A 21,861-nucleotide genomic window follows, 5' to 3' on the forward strand; every position below is an offset into this window, starting at 1 on the left:
CCAGTGCTCTTAACCGATGAGCCATCTCTCCAGCCCCTCAAAATAAACCTTTCTTTCTTTTTTTTTGGTTTTTCAAGACAGGGTTTCTCTGTGTAGTTTTGCGCCTTTCCTGGAACTCACTCGGTAGCCCAGGCTGGCCTCGAACTCACAGAGATCCGCTTGGCTTTGCCTCCTGGTTGCTGGGATTAAAGGTGTGCGCCACCACCGCCGCCCGGCCCAAAATAAACCTTTTTAAAAAAGGCTTTCATCTCTTGTTATTAAGCAAGCAGAAGCTATCAAACAAAAGTCATCTTGATACCCCCCGTTATAGCACCTTACATTCCAGGCTCCTGAGGTATAGTAGAAAACCCACACTGGACATGGAGGCAGGAAGCCAGGGCTGTCTGGCCTTGGCCTGTTCTGCCTTTTAGAACTGCCAGGCCTGGTTAAGTTGGAGACAATAAATCTTAAATTTTCCCAAGACTGTTGAGTACACAGTACTATACAGAGAAGCATTCGTTCTTTGCCTATCCAGGATATACTCTTGGCCTTTGTATATAGGATTACACTGTTATATTGTAGGTCCTTGTACAACTTCTCCAACACCAGATCAATTTAATGAAACAAACAGAAAGTATTGTTTTAAAAACTGCTGTATTCAAAATCAATAATAAACTTTAGGGTAAATAAGCTTTAAAACAAAAGCTTAAGAACAAAAATAAATAGTTTACATAACTCACTAACCCAGTTTTTTCAGTAAATCAGTTTCCAGCCATAGTACTATAAGCCTGGGCTGGACCCATGGGAAACCCTCATAGTTGATTATCATAAAAAACAGTAGCAAAAAATCAGAAGGTTGAGTAGTAGACTCTTTAACAACCCAAACACTGGATATTCCTTCTTTGTCTTTTGAGGAAGTATTTACTCTGTAGTCTAGACTGGCCTGGAATTCACTACCTAGCCCAGGCCAGTCTCAAACTCATGGCACTCCTCCTGCCTCAGCTTCCTCAATACTGGGATTCCAGGCACAAGCCACCGTGCCTGCCTTCCAACACAGGATTTAATGTTTACTTTAAAATAACCAAACTTATACATTTTGTACACAATCCAATGTAATGCTAAAATAATTAGCATTTTAGTTTGAAGAAGCATTATATAAACAGGGATGGGACACTATAAATGAGGTCTTCAATTCTTGAAATACAAATAAAAAGGGGTGTATGGTGGGAAAAAAATCCAGACACTAACTGGAGGGACATCTGAAGGCTTGCATCCTTTATTTTCTGTGATGGCTTTGAAGTTATGATTGTTTGACATGTAGAGTCTTCGGCACATTAGATATAGCCTTTTTTTTTTTTTCACAGTAAGTTAAAATCTCATCTTGACTCTGTATAGACCTGGACGGTCTTGTGGGTGGATTCCAGAAGTCTGCTGTGTGATAAAGAGTAACATGAAGGATTGCTGTAGTGCCCTAATTTCATACTTCCTTGTACACAATGAATCACTTTGGGAATTTATTCCAGGGGCTATGTACACAAAAGTGTCAAGAAGAAAATGTTCTCCACTCTTGCATAAAAAACGTGTACAGTGCTTCAGGAATGGATCTTCTGCTCTGCCGGGCCGGGCTTCAGGGATCTCTGCAGCCAGAAGATGGGAGGCTCCTTCCTCCTACTTTATTGCTCTGTGGTTGAGTATTAATCATCCAACCCTGGCGTTTCTCCTTGTTGGATCCTAGATGCTATCCTGATGGCTTCTTCCAGAGATGGCTGTTCTCCAAGCTGAAAGCAGATCACACAGAACATCAATAATCCAGAGTCCTGGTCTAGGTGATGAATCCAGAGAATTGTTAATGGTAGAAGTGTCATTTCTCTCTGTAATTCTGATGCTTGGGAATGCTAAAATATTAGCTAACTTGATTACTAATAGATAAAATCAAAACTTCTAATTACTTACTTACTTACTTTACGTTCTTCAAATGCCACGTCAGCACAGCCAATGGAGCACTTGCTCAGCAGCTTGCTTCTGCATCCATGCACTAAAGAAAACTAATGGCTGGCATTTCCCTGTTTGTCAAGTAAACATAAGGAGAAACCACTCCTTATACAGAAGGTCTGTGCACCTGGCGTGCAGGGTTTATATTTTCTGCTGGGAACAGGGACTCTTCCCCAGAGAATGCTCCATGTCTTCTGACACACCTCACTTTGGGGCTGTGTGGGCACTCTTGGAGGAATCACTGAGGGTCTGTTCACAGCAGGTTCACTTCCAAGGAGTAGCTCTCATGTGCCTCATAAAAACCCCGCCTCGTTAAACTCCATCTTGACTGTGAAGATGGCTGTCTGAGTACACACAAGGATACATGCCTGACAATTTTCTCTTGCTATTAATTCCCCAAGAATATGCAAAGCAAAGTCGTAAAGAACACTGTTAGTTTGTTTTGATTAAGGCTTCATATAGCTTAGGCCAATGACCTTCATTCAACTTTTGATCTTTCTGCTTCCACTTGCGTGTTCAGATTATAGGACTGAGCTACCAGGCCTGGTTTGTGGTACAGGGTTCCATGCATTCCAAACAAGCACTCCAACTGCATACTTCCAGCCCAGGTTGGGTCTTTTTTTTTCTGGGGGTAGGGTGGGGGGAGGTGTTCTGAGAAAGGGTCTCTCTACATAGCCCTGGCTGTCGCGGAACTATCTGACCCCAGATAAGTTTTTTAGGGTGCACAATATTTTGGGGAACACAATACCACCACAATGTAAAGTAGGCTGGCCTTGAACTCAGACAGCTCACCTTGCCTCTGCCTCCTGGGATTAAAGGCACATGCCTCTATTGCCTGGTTTCTGGTCATTTTGAGATCACATCCATTATAGTAATTGTCTTAAAGCAAGGTAGGCACCCAGATGATTTTGTGCATGGCGTAAACACTGAAAAGTCACACCTAAGACCCAGAGAGCCAGGGTGAGAACTTTGTACTGCTGCTGCTGTTCACCTAACCTGTACTCACCTGAACTGCAATCTGAGTGCCATTGGACGTTGCCACTAAGGTCAGAGGTCTGGTTTCTGTAGTTACTAAATGATGGCTATGTTGTTGGTGTCCCATTTCTGAAGAGGCTGTATGGAATGCTGCCAGGTCTTGAGCCACAATTGCAACCTTAAGTGAAGCAAAATGAACAAAACACACATGAAAAAATTACCTATGACTCAAACAGATTGAAGTCTATTTTTTTTGTGAGGGGCCAGAGATGCATAGGCACTTCCTTTCATTTGAGGAAGTTAAGGCTCCCTCAGAAAGGATTTACCTACAATCATGAAGTAAGTCGATGGCAAAACAGGTAGAGAGTACTGTGGGAGCCCACAGAGCTGTCCTACTGAGATCTGAGCTTGCTTTACCAGCAGGACTGCATAAGAGGATGATTGGATCATGGACCTGGGTACCAGGTATTTGGAAGGGTCTACACTTGGCTATATCTAGCAAGGGGGAGGTCTTTTTCCTCACCCTATGGCATTGTTATAAAAAGCCCTTTTGAATAAAGTTCTGGGGCCATGCGATGGTGGCGCACACCTTTAATCCCAGCACTTGGGAGGAAGAGGTAGGAGAATCTCTATGAGTTCAAGGCCAGCCTGGGCTACAGAGTGAGTTCCAGGAAAGACGCAAAGCTACACAGAGAAACCCTGTCTCAAAAAACAAAACAAAACAAAAACAAACAAACAAAAAGTTCTGGGCCGTTGGGTATTGACCCAAGTCCTCCCAAAACTCTCCTGTGTTTCTGTCTTTCCTCTCGTTGACTAAGCCTATCACTCTATCTACAAGTTTCTCATCCCTCTCTCCTCAAGAGTACTCTGGGTAAAAGTGGGAGCTGCCTAACTTCACTGGTTAGGAAGATGAGGCTGTTCCCAGGTTCTGCTATCCTAAGTGGATGCCGAGGACGTTATAAAAGTCAACTAACGCATACCACAGATGCCTATTTATTCCTGAGTGTGGACAGGACTATTTTCTCCTTTTGTATTTACAATTAGCTTTCCATTTAACCCGGGAACCCGGAAGGACTGGTGATATGACTGACCAACAGCAACATCTCCTTAGAGACACTCCCCACCTAAACTCATGGATCTTTGCAGTGTCTCCTGAAGCCTCTTGCCACAATGACAGCTTAAGTTATTTATTTTTATTTTATGTATATAGGTGTTTTGCCTGCATGTATGTCTGCCATGTATGTGTGCCAGGTGTCAGAGGGCATCAGATCCCTTGAGACTGGGGTTACAAATGCTTATTAGCTGCCATGTGTGTGGTGGGACTTGAACAGGTCCTCTGGAAGAATAGCCAGCGTTCTTAACCACTGAGTCATCTCTCTAGCTTTGTTCTGGTGGTGTTTTTGAGACAAGGGCCTCACTATGTAGCCCTTGGAAATTGCTCTGTACACCAGGCTAGACTCAAAGATCTGCTTGCTTCTTCCTTCCAAGTGCTTGGACTAAAGGCTTGTACCTGTACGACTAGCTGTAGGTGTTTTTTTGTTGTTTTTTGATTGATTGTTGGTTTTTTGAGATACAGTTTCTCTGTGTAGCTTTAGATAGAGCCTGTCCTAGAACTTGCTCTGTAGACCAGGCTGGCCTCAAACTCACAAAGATCTGCCTGCTTCTGCCTCCTAAGTGCTGGGATTAAAGACATGCGCCACCACTGCCTGGCACTGTATATGTGTTTTTAGATAAAATTTAATTTTAATGTGTTTATATCTATGGAAGTATATGCTATGTGTGTGTGGGTACCCTTGGAGGCCAGCTGGAGTTATAGGCAGTTGTAAGATACTTAATGTGGCTGGGCATGGTGGCACATGCCTTTAATACTAGTACTGGGGTGGCAGAGGCAGGCAGATCTCTATGAATTCAAGGCCAACCTGGTTTACAGAACTAGTTCCAGGATAGCCAGGGCTACACAGAGAAACCCTGTCTTGAAAAACCTTAAAAAAAAAAAAAAAAACAAAAACAAAAACCAGCCTAATGTGGGTGCTGGGAACTGAATTTGGGTCCTCTGAAGAGCAGCAAGCACTCTTGTAACCACTGAGCTGTCTCTCCAGTCCCCATTGCTTCCATCCTGCTGTGAACTTTATGGTGCTGATGTAACTATCATTCCTATTTTACAGGTAGAGAAAACAGTAACTTCGAGGACTAATTGGCTAAAGAAGTTATAGTCGGCCTGAAGTTTAGACGCCTAAATAGGAATGTAGAGCACAGCTTCTGTGCAAGTTTTGACAGTGATGTATGTACTAACAGTGAACAAGAGTAGTTACCTGCTGTCCTTCTGTGCCCTCGGCGGTGACCATAGCCACAGAGTGTGTTCCTGCTGAGGAGATGACTGCATCGTGAGTGGGGACCGTGATAGGTGTGCCGTCCTGCGTTACCATGGTGATGGTGTTGCCAATGGCCTGCATGTCAGCTTGAGATATGTTGACCTGCAAACACAGTGCATTTTACAAATCAGATAATGTTTCTTGTTACATTTGGCAATCTTAACTAAGGACAGAGCATAATCCTCGTATAAGTTTACTGTGTGAGAGCAAATAAACATTTTACAGTGGAATAAACTCTTTAACTCATCAGACAAGTCAATGCCTGTTTTGTTAGTTTGTTTTTGTTTTTTGTTGTTTTAGACAGGGTCTTGTTCCCACAATGGCCTGGAACACTGCAGTAATCCTCCTGCCTCAGCTTTCTGCTTACTGAGGTTACAGTTGTGAGCCACTACGCCCAGCTTAGACCCTTACTTCTGCCATAATCTAATATCTTTACAGGTACTGGGCCTAACTCTTCCCACTCTAACCATCTCTACACCTTGACACCTTGCATCCAGCACAAACCTCTGTTCCCTATGGTCTAGCCATCCTGTGTGCGCTTTTCACCTGTCAGCTTCTTCTTATTATTTCATTTGCATTAGTGTTCTGCCTGCATGTATGTCTGTGTAAGGTGTCGGGTCCCCTGGAACTGGAATTACAGACAGGTGTGAGCTGCCATGTGGGTGCTGGGAACTGAGCCTGGGTCCTCTGGAAGAGCAGTCACTGCTCTCAACCACTGAGCCTTCTCTCCAGCCCCACCTCTCAACTTCTTTACAAACGTTCTTAACCCCATTTTCTATCGCCTCGAATCTGCATCTGATGTCCCAGCCACTACTAACCACCTGCAGCCCCCAGGAGGGATCACATTCTGTCACATTTTCATGGCTTTGTCTGGCAAGCTCAGAAGATCCTTCAGTGCCCACTGAATTACCTTGTATGAGAAGATCATTCTAAGATTTCTTGAGGACGGATTATTTTCTCTCTCAGGCTGCCAGAGTAGTTTATATACCCTTCAAATATTTACCCCTGATCATGAGAAATTATCACTTGATTATGTTAGAAATGTCTCTTTCTAGACTTTAACATCACTCTTTTGTAGAAGTCAAACTATCTAAAACAATGTCTTCATGGGCTGGGTGGTGGTGGCGGCGCACGCCTATAGTCCTAGCACTCGGGAGGCAGAGGCAGGTGGATCTCAGTGGATTGGAGGCCAGCCTGGTCTACAAATGAGTTCTAGGACAGCCAGGGCTACACACAGAAGAAATTCTATCTCAAATAAACAAATAAACAAACAAAAAGTCTTCATAGAATAGAAGGCCAAAAATATCTGAATGACTCAGAGAATGAAATAAAATTCCTGAAAGAAATGGAGGAGTAAGTTTAGAAAGAACACAACACTGAGATGACAGTTTTGGGATAGAATTAGCCTCACTCTGCAGCGTTTGAGAGAGCCATGGATGAATGGTGTAGAGTTGGGTTCCCTATAGACACCAGAGCTACTCAACACTGCTCCTGGCTGCACAGAAGAGAGACTGTCAGACCATCACATCTGTTTTGGAGTTGCTACAGAAGAAATTGCAGGGAGGAAAACTAGATCAGACAACATCATACAGATTCTGTATGTAATCAATTATCTGATTTAGAAAGTGTCAGGACAGATGGTGAACAAACATCTGTTAGGGGTTAGGCAAATGCGTTTATCTTGCTTGTCAATCAGTGGACACAAAGCACTGTGTGGACGCACAAGACAAAGGTAGGGATATGGGTGCATGTGACGGTATGAATGCACTGGTATTTCTCAATCCTGAGTAGTCTGCCTCCTAGCTAATATCAGCATGTTAACAGCTACAAAACCAGGGCTGGGGATTTAGCTCAGTGGTAGAGCGCTTGCCTAGCAAGCACAAGGCCCTGGGTTTGGTCCTCAGCTCCAAAAACAAACAAATAAACGAACAACAACAAAAAATGTTACAAAACCAGGACAGGAGTGGTGGCACAACTATAATCTCAGCACTTGGAAGATGAAAGCACTCGGGAGGCAGAGACAGGTGGATCTCTGTGAGTTCGAGGCCAGCCTAGGCTACAGAGTGAGTTCCAGGAAAGGCACAAAGGGACACAGAGAAACCCTGTCTTGAAAAACCAAAAAAGTTATCAAAACAAAGAAAGGTGGGGTATGGTGACATACAGCTGTAATCTCAGACCTTGGTGGGTGAGGCAGGAGGATTTCTGTAAATTCAAGTCCTGGTCTACACAGAGTTCTAAGCCATTCAGGGCTGCATAGTGAAACCCTGTGTCAAAAGCCACCAAACCAAACCAACCAAACAAGCCAAATAAAACAAAAAACAGAGGGCATCCTGACTGCAGGAGCAAGTTCTAATACAGATGGGCAGGAAGAGAGCTCTCCATGGAAGACAGAACATCCTGGTAGTCCATGTGCTTGTGTTTTGTTTTGCTTTACCAAAACTACAACAACCCATTCCACTACTCTCTTTTTTTCCCCCTAGGCAGGGTTTCTCTGTGGAACTAGTTTTGTACACCAGGCTGGCGTCAAACTCACAGAGATCCACCTGCCTCTGCCTCCTGGGTGCTGGGATTAAAGGTGAGCACCACAACTACCCAGAACTTTTTTCTTTTTTTAAAAAAGACTTATTTATGTATTTTATATATTTGAGTATTTTGTCTACATATATGTCTGCACACCAGGAGATGGCATCAGATTCTATTACAGGCAGTTATGAGCCACCATGTGAGTTCTGGGAACTGAATTTAGGACCCCTGGAAGAGAAGCCAGTGCTCTTAAATGCTAAGCCATTCTCCAGATCAGACCCGGTACGTTTGAAGGTCCCAATCTCCTTGTGGTTCTGACCTCTGTCATTTCACCTTTGAGTCACACCTGTCAATACCATTTGTTTTCTACAGACATAAACACCCTCTACTATTACTACTTCATACTATCTTTTTCAGCAGACTATGGAAAACCTCTGGGTGATCGACCACTGCCTAGAGCAGTGGTTCTCAACCTGTGGGTAGTGACTCCTGAGGCAGTCAAACAACCCTTTCACAGGGGTCGCCTAAGACCACCGGAAAACACAGGTATTTACATTATGATCCACAACAGTAGCAAAATTACAGCTATGAAGTAGCAATGAAAACAGCTGTTGTGGTTGGGGGTCACCACAACATGAGGACCTGTATTAAAGGGTCGCATGCAGCATTAAGAAGTTTGAGAACCACTGGCCTACTGGCCGAAGTCCAAACTTCATGCTTTGCTACTCAAGGGTTTCCTCCATGGGGACTCAGCCTGTCTTTCAAGGTGCAGAGAAATATTTAACTTTCTTGACTTTTAGTAGATACTTACATGTTGAGTGCCATCCTGGGATATAAGTGTAACTTGTTGACTCAACCCAGACTGGGTTACTGTGGCTACCTGTGTAGATACAATGTCCTCTCCTTCTACACCTGTAACATATGTGATCTGGGACCCTTTAAGAACATCATCACCTTGACCTGTTTAAAATAAATGAATAATTTATTTGACCAACTAACCAATCTATTTAGACAACAGAAATGAAACAGAAAATTGAATTGAGAGCCGGGCACGGTCATACATGCCTGTCACTCTAGCACTCAGAAGGTGGTTGGGCAGCCATAGCTATGCAGGGAGTTCAAGGCCAATCTGGGTTGTACAAACCTTTGTCTCAAAAAACAAACAAAAGGATTTTTATATTCTAAACCATGAAAACAGTTTTCAGGACCTCGTCTTAATTCTTCTATCTTCACTTCTGCCAAGCCAAGCTAAATCAAACCCTATCCATCAACTTTAAGTGTTCTGATTTGAGAAGGCCTCGCCTTTACATTTAGATGGAGTGATTTGTGCCACTGTGCACATCCATACTGGGGACACGAAGGGAGGAATTACACACAAAGATAGACTTGCCCCTCCAAGAGAGTAAGTCTATACCAAGTTCCTTAAGTCATTTAAGATTCATGAAGGTAATAAAAGAGTCTCTATAAACATTAACCACAAAACCAGAATGGCTTGTACACACAATCTACTCGTCTTTTACACACGTGATTGACAGCAAGCTATTGGTACACAATGACATCACTGTGCATGTTATCTGAGCTGAGGTTAATCATTTAATAAGTAACAGAACAGGAACTCCAGTCCAGTTCTTTTTTCACAAAGAATTAGCAAGGGAACCAGGCAGAAACCCTGTGTCAACAATCCCCACCCCCCCAAAAAGGGATCAGAAAGTGAATGACAATTTCAACATCTAAAACTGCTAGACTGGGCAACCAGGAAGATTACCGACCTCTCTCTTCTCTCAAAACTTGCCAGCTCCCATGGAACAAGCAAGAAAGTCCCTCTTCAAAGAGAAACTTAATACTCCAGGTACTAATCTAAAAATACTGGTATATGAAGGATTTTAGTGTGCAAATTTACCTAGTGTGTGTTCAGATGGTGACAGTCACTGAAGTGTAATGTTCTTACATATATCACTTTGTGCCTTTTCTTTTCAGTTGTTTATATACCATTATTCCAGTTTTACAAACCCAGAAAAAGGAGCACAAATCTGTATTTTAGAAAAGCAATCACAGTTGGGTTTTTTTGTTTGTTTTGAGACAGGGTTTCTCTGTGTCACCCTGACTGCCCTGGAACTCACTCTGTAGAACAGGCTGGCCTTCAACTCAGAGATCTGTCTGCCTCTGTCTCCCGAGTGCTGGGATTGAAGGTATACACCACCACTGCCCGACCCCATCAACAACTTTTTTAACTTAAATGTGTCTGAACATTTCACTCAGGTGTTGAAAATGAGAAGAGAAGTCTTTGCTCTTCCCAGGCAGAACTGCTATATTGGCCAGGCTTCCTCCAAAGTCTCTACCTTGCCCTCCTCTCACCAAGCACTTGGTCTTTCTCACTTGCCAAACCCTCCATCTATCTGCAAGTCCCTTGCCTTAGATCTGTTCCCTTCCCTTCCCCCAGGCCTTGCTTCTTTGCCTCCTTAATCTTTCCAAGAACATGTCTTCAGGAAGCTTCCTCTGCTCTCACAGAAGGTACTAAGTTCTTCCTCTTCCACAACCGGGGGCATCTGTGTCCTTCTGCAACACTTACCACAGTTGTAAATCACATATGTGTGATTCCACAAATGAAACAAAAGGATCTGAGAAAATGGCATGGGCCATATGCTGATTCTCAAACTCAAAACAGATGTAACTGTCAAAGCTCTCACCTGGGGGAGGCTCGAAGAAGGCTTCCTGCTCCTCCTCAATGGGCTCTGTGTCATTGTGAGCTGTCCGTTTGTGCATGGCTAGTGTGGAGATCTGTTTGTATGTCTTCCCACAGTGGTTACAGTTGTATGGTTTAGAGTGAGTATGAACGACATGGTGTTTATACAAACTGGAATATTCTGTAAACCTTTTGTCACAACCAGGAACCGTACAGACATATGGCTTTTCTCCTAAGTAAAGAACACACACACAGAGGTCATTTTTACATAGGTACAAGTCATTACTCCACAAGTAGAGAGTGGGACTTCTAAAAATAAACAGCCAAATCATCCATCACTATAATGCTTGTTTAGCATGCATGATGCAGAGTTCAATTCCTCACATCGGGAGGTGTGTGTGTGGGGGTGTCCCTTTTCATCTTGAAATGAAACAGCACACAAGAGAAAATTTGCTATGGTTCTGACTTGGCTCAAAAAGAGCCTGAGTGGCTGGAGAGATGGTTCAGTGGTTAAGAGTGCTTGCTTCTCTTGCAGAGGACCAGAGTTCAGTTCTCAGCACCCACATCAGGTGGCTTATAACCAACATAATTCCACCTCCAGGGCACCCAATACCACCTTCTGGTCTACATGGGCACTGTATTCCTATGCATACCCCCTCTCCCATACACATAATTAAAACATAAAATCTTTGTGGGGTATGTGGCACATAATCATAATCCCTGTTGAGGCAGAGGCAGGTGGATTTCTGTGAGTTCAAGGCCAGCCTGGTCTACATAACAAGTTCCAAGCCAGTGCGGGTTACAGTGTGATTAAATACATGTACACCAGGCCCGACTCCATCTCTTATTGAATCTGGAACTCACTGATTTGACAAGATTGGCTGACCTCCTGACCTTCCCAGAGGTAAAATAACAGGGGCATTTTGCCATACTCAGCAAAATTTTCTGTGAATGCAGGAGATTTGAACTCAGATCCTCATGCTTGTATTGCAAGTGTTTAAAAGTGAGGCATTTCTGCAGCCTGTTACAGTATCTGCCTCTGTAGTATTTGACTGATGCTTTCAGTTTTGGGCTGTCAGGAAGGATTACAAATTAATCCTTAATTCTTCTTATACATTAAGAAAAACATGGGCTGGAGAGATGGCTCAAAGGTTAAGAGCACTGGCTGCTCTTCCAGAGGTTCTGAGTTCAATTCTCAGCAAACACCTGTAACAAGATCTGATGCCCTCTTCTGGCGGGCAGGCATACATGCAAGTAGAACACTGTATACATAGTAAATAAATAAATAAATCTTTAAAAAGAAAGAAAACATTATGTGTACTTGTGTGTCTCTGTGTGTGTGTCAAAAGAGGCATCAGATCCCCTGGTGCTAGAGCTACAGGCTGTCTAGCTGTCTAGCTGCGAGATGGCTCAACCAAAAACATAAGAGTTACAGGCAGTTGTAAGCCACCTGACATGATGTGTGTTGGGAACCAAACTCAGATCCTCTGCAGGAACAGTACTTGTTCTTAACTGCTGAGCCATCTCTTCAGCCCTTTATAAATTAAAAACAAACAAAAACAAAGGCTTTGTTTGTTTGTGTAAGCAGGGTTCTTCCTTGGCTGTCTGAGAACTCAGTATGTACACCAGGCTGGCCTCTAGTTCAGAAAGTCACCTGCCTCTGCCTCCTGAGTGCTAGTAAAGGCATGTATCACCATGCCCGGCTATTTATTTAATTTTATGTGTATGGGTGTTTTTGATATATATTTTATATATATCATGATATATATTTATTTCCGTGCACCAACTATGTGCAGTGCCCAAGGAGACAACAGGGCATAATTTTCTCTGAAAGTGGAATTACAGATGGTTTTTAGACCTCATGTGAGTTCTAGGAACCAAGTCTGGGTCCTCTGAAAGAGCAGCGGTGCTTTTAACCACTAAGTCATCTATCTCTCCAGCCTGTTTTTGTAAGCTTTTAAAAATTACACTCATTTAGAGAGAGAGAGGAGAGAGAGTGAGTGTGTGTGTGTGTGTGTGTGTGTGTGGGCAATGCATGTGTGTAGAGCATGTAGAGGTTTAAAGACAAACTGTAGGAGTCTGTTCTCTTCTATCTTGTGGGTCCTGGGAACTGAACTCAGGTTGTCAGGGTTGGCAGCAAGCGACCTTATCCACAGTGCCATCTCCCCAGCCTTTGTAGGTTTGTTCACTGTAGTAGTATGGGTGAAGCAATTGTGAGACTATTTTAGATGTAATTAAAGACTGAACACGTGAGCTAGGTGTCTTGCCATAGGCTGTAATTCTAGCACTATGGAGGCAAAGGAAAAAGGAACAATGGTTCCAGGGTAGTGAGATGTACAGAAACTTTGAGGTTAGCCTGGGCTATACAGCAAGACTAGAACAAGAGAGAAAGGGGGGTGTGGGGAGAGGTGTGTGGAGAGGGCGGAGTAGGATGAGAGACAAGACTGAGTGACTATGTAAATGTTTGGATGTCAGAAGCCAAGTCTCCCCTGTGGAAGGAGAGAATACATACAGAATGGAGGGAGAATACAAAGAGCCCTGTGGAAGACCTGGAATTAGAACCCCAGTTCAGTGTTGGGGTCAGTCTGGATGATAAAGCATGTATACTTGTATACTCATTCATGTCCTGGGTCATTTTTATTTCCATTTTCTTGTGTAACTACCTTTTCTTACAATTCTATACAGTAAAAAGATTCACAAATTATAACATTACATATCATCAGACATACAGTAATTGAAAATGGATTCTTGTTTACTCTCTAGATGCTATTCTCAAAGTAGGCAAGAAAAAGTTTTTTTTTTTTAAAGTTCTTATTTTGGCTGGTCATGGTGGCTCATGCTTTTAGTCTCAGTACTCAGGAGGCAGAGGCAGGTGGATCTCTACGAGTTCCAGGCCAGCCTGGTCTACAGAGTGAGTTCCAGGACAGCCAGGGCTATGAAGAGAGATCTTGCCAATAAGTAAGTAAGTAAATAAATGTTCTTAATTCTTTCTTTTTTCTTTTTCTTTTTTTTTTTTTTTTTTTTTTGGTTTTTCAAGACAGGGTTTCTCTGAATAGCTTTGCGCCTTTCCTGGATCTCGCTCTGTAGACCAGGCTGGCCTCGAACTCACAAAGACCCGCCTGCCTCTGCCTCCCAAGTGCTGGGATTAAAGGTGTGCGCCACCACCGCCTGGCCAAATGCTCTTATTTCAATGAAGAGTCTCAGACTCGGTGAAGGGAAAGATTTGGCAGATGATTCCTAAACAGGAAAATGGCTGCCCATTACCACTTGGAACAGCAGTCTAGCTGCCTAGGCTGAAGCAGAAACCAACACTAGGTGGCACCAAACAGTCAAAAAGGGAACCGACTTGACTGAAGCTTTTTGGAGGTGGGGAGATAGGGGTATCTTTGTTGTTGTTGTTTGTTTTTTGAGACAGGGTTTTTCTCTATGTAGTTTTGGTGCCTGTCCTGGATCTCGCTCTGTAGACCAGGGGGGCCTTGAACTCACAGAGATTCACCTGGCTTTGCCTCCAGAGTGCTGAGATTAAAGGCGTGCCCAGCCTGTGTCTTTGTTTTTAAGTGTCCACGTACTTAGGCTGGCCTTACACTTACTATATAGCCGAAGATGACATTGAACTTCTGATCCTGCTCTCTCCATGTGTCAAGGGCTGGGATTACAGGTGTGCACCAGCGTCCGCCTTCACAGCTTTGGAGCTCCTACTGTTGGCTGCACTGATTCACCTGATCAGTCGTACATAAACGCACTGCCGTTTACATTCTGAATCTTTCCCTCCCTGTCTGCTGCTTTCTTCCTTTATTTGTGGAGTGCCAGATCAAAACCAGAACCTGACATGTGCAAGCGCTCACGCCTGCCTCTGGCTCTGCCTGCCCAGTGCTGGGATAAAAGGTGTGCACCCCACATGTGTTGTTTCTTTAAAGAAATCTTGAAGCTGCTTAACCTCTTCTCGTCATGTGAACTGGGAGGAAGAGACTAGTTGGAAACCTTGAAAGGCAGGGCCAAGACATCAGCAATCATTACCTGTGTGTATCCTCACATGGTTTTTATAATTGGTTGCGCTGGCAAATGCCCTCCCACATCCTGGTTCTGTGCAGTAGTAAGGTCTTTCTCCTGTGTGTGTTCTAATATGCACTTTTCTGATATTTGATGTTGTAAAGGACCGACCACAGCCTTCAATAGGACACTTAAAGGGCCTTTCTCCTGAAGATACAAAAGGGAGTAAGTTAAATGGCGCAAAACATAAAATACACAGAGAATGGAAATGTCTCATCACTTGGCTCCGTCCAGGGTCTCACCCCAGTCTGCAGCCTGCTTGCCCTGAACTTCCCTTCTAAGCACTGGTGTTCTAGAGAAGGCATCTTCCACTCCAAACTTGGGTTGACATAAGAAAACTGAATGGCATTCAACACTCATCAATGACTGTGACTTTCCAAGATAGAATCCTACTAAAAACTGAGCTGAGAAAAACATAGACTAAAACGTCAGAGAAAAGATAAAAGAAAAATAGGCTCAGGAATAAGACTTAAGGTTTAGCAAGATGGCTCCATGGGTATAAATGCTTGCTGCCAAAACAAACAAACTGCCTGAGTTGCATCCCTGGAACCTAAAGGATAGAGGAAAAATCAACTCCTGAAAACTGTTCTCAGCCGCCATCGTGTGCCATGGTGCACACATGTGCATAAACATACAAAGTAAGTGTAATACAATTTTATTTTATAAAAAGGATTAAGTTTGAACTATAGGATTCCCTAAGGCTTATTTCTTATTTTATTTATTCTATAATACCACAAAGAAAAATAATTTCTGGGGTCAGTGAGATGGCTCAGTAGGTGGGAGGTTAAAGCACTTGTCACCCAGGGTTAAGGATTTAGCTCAGTGGTAGAGCATTTGCCTAGCAAGTGCAAGGCCCTGGGTTCCGTCCTCAGCTCTGAAAAAAAAACGAAACGAAAAGAAAAGACAAAAAGCACTTGTCACCAACTCTATTAACAGCTTGAGTGCTTCTGTCCCTGGGAACTACATGGTAGAAGGTGAGAACCAACTTCTGCAAGCTGTCTTCTAACCTCCATGCATACATCGTAGTGTATGCATCCATGATAATTAATAAATGCAATAATAAGAAAACAATCTGCTATTTCTTTAATCTAGTACCACCCATAGAACACATAAAAATATCTGCTGAACATACACATATATGTACCTATATGTGTAGGTATATCATTTATTGGAGACATTTTTTTTTCTTTTTTGGTTTTTCCAGATAAGGTTTCTCTGTGTAGCCCTGGCTGTCCTGGAACTAGCTCTGTAGACCAGACTGCTCCGTAACTCACAAAATGTGCCTGCCTCTGCCTCCAAGTGCTGAGACTACTATGTATTTCCTTTAGCAACAAGAGAGGAATCCTATACCTTAGGGTCTGTTCTCCATTTGGCTATCTATCAAATGAGTAATCCTAGGAAAATACACTGTTGCTCAGGCAGTTTCTGCAAAGCCAGAGGGTTGGTGAACGAGGGCTACTGTTGTATTGCTGGGGTTTCACCTCGGAAAGAAGTACGCAGGCACAAACAGCAAACTGATGAAATTTTAGGGGTTTAAGATAAGGCCTGACAATGATTCTTTATATTTTTTTTTTTTTTTTTTTTTCAGAGACTCCATCCCCACCCCGCAGATTAAGAATTTCTGGTTTAGCCTGATAGTACCAGTTTGTAACCCCAGAACCGGAGAAGCTGATTCGAGGCATCAACTCCAACACCAGCCTGTGCTACCACCAAAAACATAATTCCTGGCCTAGATTTGAAATTGATTGTATTGGTACCTGTATGGGTTCTGATGTGCTTCTGTAGATCTCCTGAAGTTTTGAAAGATTTTGTACAATTATCTTCTGAACATCGATATGGCTTTTCTCCAGTATGAGTTCTGAAATGACTTTTTAATCCATAACCTTTAAGAAATATTTTAAAGAAATTTAGTGCCAGGTGGTGCTGGCACACACCCTTAATTCCAGCACTCGAAAGGGAAAGGCAGGCAGATCTTTTTGAGTTTGAGGCCAGCCTGGTCTACAGATTGAGTTCCAGAACAGCCAGGCTACACAAAGAGACCCTGTCTTGAAAAACAAAAAAGAAAAGAAAAAGAAATTTAGCAACACAGTACACCTCTAAACAAGTATTTGGAAAGTAACTTATGGGAATATACAGCAAATAACCAGGATAAAATAAAATAAAAATAAAAATTTTAATAGCATGACTATTAAAAATATATGAGGCAAGTTAGGTATGGTGGCTCATGCCTGTAATCCCAATATATGGGAAGCTGAAATAGGAGGACCGTCATCAATTTGAGGGCAGCCTGGGATACAGTGTGAGACAATGCCTCAAAAACAAACCAACTAAACAGAAAAACCAAATGTTAAAAAGGGTGGGGCTAGGGGCTGGAGAAATGGCTCGAGGTTAAGAGCACTGACTGTTCTTCCAGAGGTCCTGAGTTCAATTCCCAGCAACCACATGGTGGCTCACAGCCATCTGTAATGAGATCTGGTGCCCTCTTCTGGCCTGCAGTCATATGTTGTATACATAATAAATAAATAAATCTTTTTTTTTTTAAAAAAAGGGTGGGGCTTGAGAGCTGGCTCAGTGATTCAGGGCACTTGTTACTCATGTAATAAGGATCTGGGTTGGATTCCCAGCACCCCCATGACACATGGCTCAATTCTCTATGGCTCTCTAGGGCTGTATTAGTTATATTTTAAGTCAGCATTTGGGGTTGGGGGCAGCCTTGGCTTGTAACCTTGGCTGGCCTGGGACACATTGCACATATCAGTCTGGCTTCAAACTAATAGAAAACTGTCTGCCTCTGCCTCCCCAGTGCTGGGATTAAAATTGAGCACTGCCATACCTGGCTTTTAACGCACGGCTTTTATTTTTCCTGGTAGAAGAAAGCAGAGGATGGAATGAGGAGCAGCAAATATGTAGGCAGAGCTAGATCTTTGAGAAAAATGATAACACAGAGGGAGGTCCAGAGCAAGCGGGACAAGAGGCAATTAGGAAAAAGACTGAAAGGACTGGATAGATGGCTTAGCAGTTCAAAGTGCATACTGCTGTAGCAGAGGACATAGGTTTGGGTTCCCAGCACCCACATCACGTGGCTCACAACTACAATTCCAGGGGATCCAATCACCTCTTTTGGCTTATAGGGGAACCTGCACATACATGGTGCACATAAATTCATGCAGGCACATGTATATACAAATATAAAAATAGTACGACTAAAAAGTTGATCATGTGCTACTGTGGTCTCAGAAAACAGAAAGGGGTCCTGCCTCCGGTTTGCCCTGGGCAATCCCCCACTGAACTAAAAAGCAAAGAAAATTTATGTTTTTACCTGTCGCAAATGCTTTCCCACAGCCTGAATGCTCACACTGATAAGGCCGGTCTCCTGTGTGTGAACGTTCATGGACCTGTTATTAAAACACAAGCATGATTCTGTTTCCTTTCCATGTTCTGTGACAAAGATATTTTCAAGTTAAATCTATTTTTTCCTCTACTAGTAAATGACTTTGTTTTATGCTTTTCCCCCAACTTCTTTTTCTTTTTACAGTACTAGGGACTGAACCCAGGGCCTCAGATATGAGATGCCATAGCTATTACTGAGCTATATCACTAGTCCTATTGTGTTGTAGAATATTATTTTAAGATGTGTTACTTATGTTTATATTATATTTGTTTAACTCTGTGAAGCTGTGTTACTGTGCCTGTCTAAAACACCTGATGGTTTAATAAAGAACTGAATGGTCAATAGTAAGGCAAGAGAAAGAATAGGTGGGGCATAGAGAATATATAGGAGAAATCTGAGAGGAAAGAGGAAGTAGCCAGAGAAGGAGCAAGAGAGGAGAGGAAGACGCAAGGGGGCCAGCCACCCAGTTATATAACCAGCAATGGAGTAAGAAAGGAAGGTATAAGAAATAGAGAAAGGAGCTGGGCGGTGGTGGCACAAGCCTTTGATCCCAGCACTCAGGAGGCAGAGCCAGGTGGATCTCTGTGAGTTCGAGGCCAGCCTAGTCTACAGAGCGAGATCCAAGACAGACACCAAAACTACACAGAGAAACCCTGTCTTGAAAAACAAAAACAAAAGAAATAGAGAAAGGAGCCAGGCAGTGGTGGTGCACTCCTTTAATCCCAGTACTTGGGAGGCAGAGGGAGGGGTATCAATTTGAGGCCAGCCTGATCTACATATTGAGTTCCACAACAGCCAGGACTGTTACACAGAGAAACTCTGTCTTGAAAAACCAACAAAACAAGAAATAGAGGGGCTGGAGAGATGGCTCAGTGGTTAAGAGCACTGGTTGCTATTCCAGAGGACCAAGGTTCAATTCCCAGTGCCCACATGGCAGCTCACAACTGTCTGTGACTCCAGTTCCAGGAGATCTGACACCCACACACCAATTTATTTTATTTATTTATAAAATAAAATTAAATAAATTATTTAAAAAAAAAAAGAAAAAGAAAGAAACTGAGAAAGGTAAAAGACCAGAGGCAAAAGACAGACAGGTTAATTTAAAGTTAAGAAAAGCTGGCTAGAAACAAGCCAAGCTAAGACCGAGCATTTATAGTTAAGAAAAAAGCTTTTCCACAAAAACTATAGCCCAGTAATTCTCAATGTAGACCCAAATGTTACATAGCAACAAGGACTCATTTAAACTAAAAAACAGGATCATTTCAGTGCTTTTAGAGTTGTCATAGGAACTACTATGACACATGTGCATGATGAGAATGAGGAAGAGAGCAACAGGTTTCTCAAAGTGGACTGTGGCATGTAACCTGTGCTAGAAAGCCATGTATCTCAAATCTGAAGCAAGGCTACACTACTAGAGGAATGGCCTTGGGTACCTGTTTTTCTCTCTGTCTCTCTCCCTACCTACTTACCTATCTATCTGAGCTGCAGTCTCATGTATTCCACGATGGCCTCAAACTCTCTCTGTAGGCAAGGATGACCTTGTGCTCTTGATCCTCCTGAGTACTGGGACAGGTATGTACCACCACACCCAGATTATGGGGTGCTAGAGATAGATCTTATTCATGTTAGTCAAGCACTGTTCTGTTTTGGAATATTTGTTTAACTATGCAAAGAACACTGCATTTGTTTATGTTTCAGAGTATTTGTTTAACTATGTAAAGTTATGTTGCAGAATATTTGTTTAACTATGTAAAGTTGTGTTGCATTTGTTTAATTATGTAAAGATGTGTTGCTGTATTACCTTCCCTGCCTAAGGCATCTGATTGGTCTAATAAAAAGTTAAATGGCCAATAGTGAGGGAGGTGGTATAGGTGGAACTGTTTAATTATGTAAAGATGTATTGCTATTTTACCTTGTCTGCCTAAGGTATCTGATTGGTCTAATTAAAAGCTAAATGACCAATAGCGAGGGAAGAGGTATAGGTGGAACTTCCAGATAGGGAGAGAATAGGAGGAGGAATTGAGGCTCGAGGAAGAAAGAAAAGGGGACCACAGGGAGATGCCAGGTGCCATCCAGCCAGATACAGAGGAAGCAGGAAAGTAGGACATACAGAGTAAAAGAAAGGTAAACAGTCCCAAGGCAAAACATAGATGAATAGATGCAGGCTAAATTAAGCTAAAAGAGCTAGTGGGACAAGCCTAAGCTAAGGTCAAGCATTCATAATTAATAAGTCTCTGTGTCTTAATTTGGGAGCTGGTTGGAGGCCCAAAGAAAATTCCAGCTACACTCTACTAACTGAGCTACATCTCCAACTCTGCACCTGCCTTTCTAAGCCTCAATGCCCTCTCTGTAAAGTGAGGTAAAATAGCAGCCACTATTGAAGGCTGCTACGAGGTATGAGTACTTATGCCAATGCCCAACATTCACTGAACCTTTAATGGGTTCATTCTTTCTAGTAATTTATATGAACAATATTAACTAATTTTCACAACCTCTCTGTAAGAAAGTGTTATGTTATAGACAGTCTCATCTATCCCAGCCTGGCTTTGCAGTGAGGGTGACTTTAATCTTCTGAGGCTTCTGCCTTTACCTCTTGAGCATTGATTAAGGGTATGTGTCACCATGACCAGTTTACGTGGGGCTAGAGAATGAATCCAGGACGGGGCAAGTACTCTACTGAGTGAGTGACATTCCCAGCCTGAGATAACCAGGTTTTTTTTTTTTGTGTGTTTTTTTCGAGACAGGGTTCTGGCTGTTCTCAAACTCAATTTGTAGACCAGGCCGGCCTTGAATTCAGAGAAATCTGCCTGAGATTAAAATCTGAGTGCTGGGATTAAAGGTGTGTGTTACCACTGCCTGGCAAACAGTTTTATAGATAAGGGAAAATGAGGTACCAAGAGGTCACCTAACATGTCAAAGTCATACATTGATAAGTATGAGAGATATGCTCTAAAACCACTGTCCCAAATATATTTCCTTAGAGAAGGTAAATTACTCATTAAATCTGAGCTATTTGTTAAAAGTCATGGCATATTCTATTGTGTTTTGTTGTAATTAAAATAAAAATATTGAGGCTAGGTATAGTAGTATACACTTCAAAAATAGCCCTCCACCAAATTAATATTGCTGGGTGTGGTGGCATATTCCTACAACCCCAGAAATTAGAGGGTAGAGAAGGAAGGATAGAAATCAGAAGTCAACTTAAGCTACACAGTGAGATGCTGTCTCAAAAAAACCAAGGGCTGGAGACATAGGACAATGGTAGAACACTGGCCCAGCAAATTTAAGACCCTTGATACTTTTTTGTTTTGTTTTGGAGGCAAGGTTTCTCTGTGTAACAGCCCTAGCTGTCCTGGAACTCGCTTTGTACACCTGGCTGGCCTTGAACTCACAGAGATCCATCCAACTCTGCTTCTTGAGTGCTAGGATTAAAAGTGTGTGCCCCCATGACCTAGCTAAGACCCTGCATCTGTAAGAAAAATAAATAAGTGAAGAGAATTCTTGGCTCAAATATTTGAAAAAACGAGATAGTCTTTTCCTTCTACAATGCTGAGGATTGAACCCATGGCCTGTACGTAACAGACAACTGCTCTATCACTGAGCCACGTCACTAATCACAGGTTAAACTTGAACTTCTGCTAGATTGTAGTGACTCACTTCTACTCTAGTGATGAAACACAACTCTCATAAAATTATGTAAGTTTGCTTTAATTCCAGGACTCGGGAGGCAGAGGCAGGTGGATCTCTGTGAGTTCCAAGCTAGCCTGATCTACAGAGTGAGTTCCAGGATAGCCAGGGCTACACAGAGAAAACCCTATCTCAAAAAAGAAAAAGGAAAAAGAAAGAAAGAAAACTACGTAAGTTCCATAACTGAAATGTACTAATTGTATTGAATT

The 21,861-nt window shown here is 42.7% G+C and overlaps 1 protein-coding gene across 4 annotated transcripts in view; it reads right to left on the reverse strand.

Moving 5' to 3' along the window:
- Positions 1 to 616: 616 nt before the first annotated feature.
- Znf143 (zinc finger protein 143) overlaps positions 617 to 21,861 on the reverse strand; it is a 38,527-nt gene continuing 17,282 nt past the window's right edge. For all 4 annotated transcript variants that reach the window (XM_028894631.2, XM_028894630.2, XM_028894629.2 and 1 more), the window contains exons 9-16: positions 17,894 to 17,969; positions 16,332 to 16,457; positions 14,542 to 14,721; positions 10,529 to 10,756; positions 8,653 to 8,801; positions 5,259 to 5,420; positions 2,978 to 3,124; positions 617 to 1,757 (exon numbers count right to left, since the gene is read on the reverse strand). In XM_028894631.2, the coding sequence (XP_028750464.1) occupies positions 1,674 to 1,757; positions 2,978 to 3,124; positions 5,259 to 5,420; positions 8,653 to 8,801; positions 10,529 to 10,756; positions 14,542 to 14,721; positions 16,332 to 16,457; positions 17,894 to 17,969 (1,152 nt within the window). In that variant the 3' untranslated portion in view covers positions 617 to 1,673. The remainder of the gene's footprint in view (positions 1,758 to 2,977; positions 3,125 to 5,258; positions 5,421 to 8,652; positions 8,802 to 10,528; positions 10,757 to 14,541; positions 14,722 to 16,331; positions 16,458 to 17,893; positions 17,970 to 21,861) is intronic.

This window comes from Peromyscus leucopus, chromosome 1, assembly GCF_004664715.2.
Source record: "Peromyscus leucopus breed LL Stock chromosome 1, UCI_PerLeu_2.1, whole genome shotgun sequence".
In the NCBI taxonomy this organism is placed as follows: Eukaryota; Metazoa; Chordata; class Mammalia; order Rodentia; family Cricetidae; genus Peromyscus; species Peromyscus leucopus.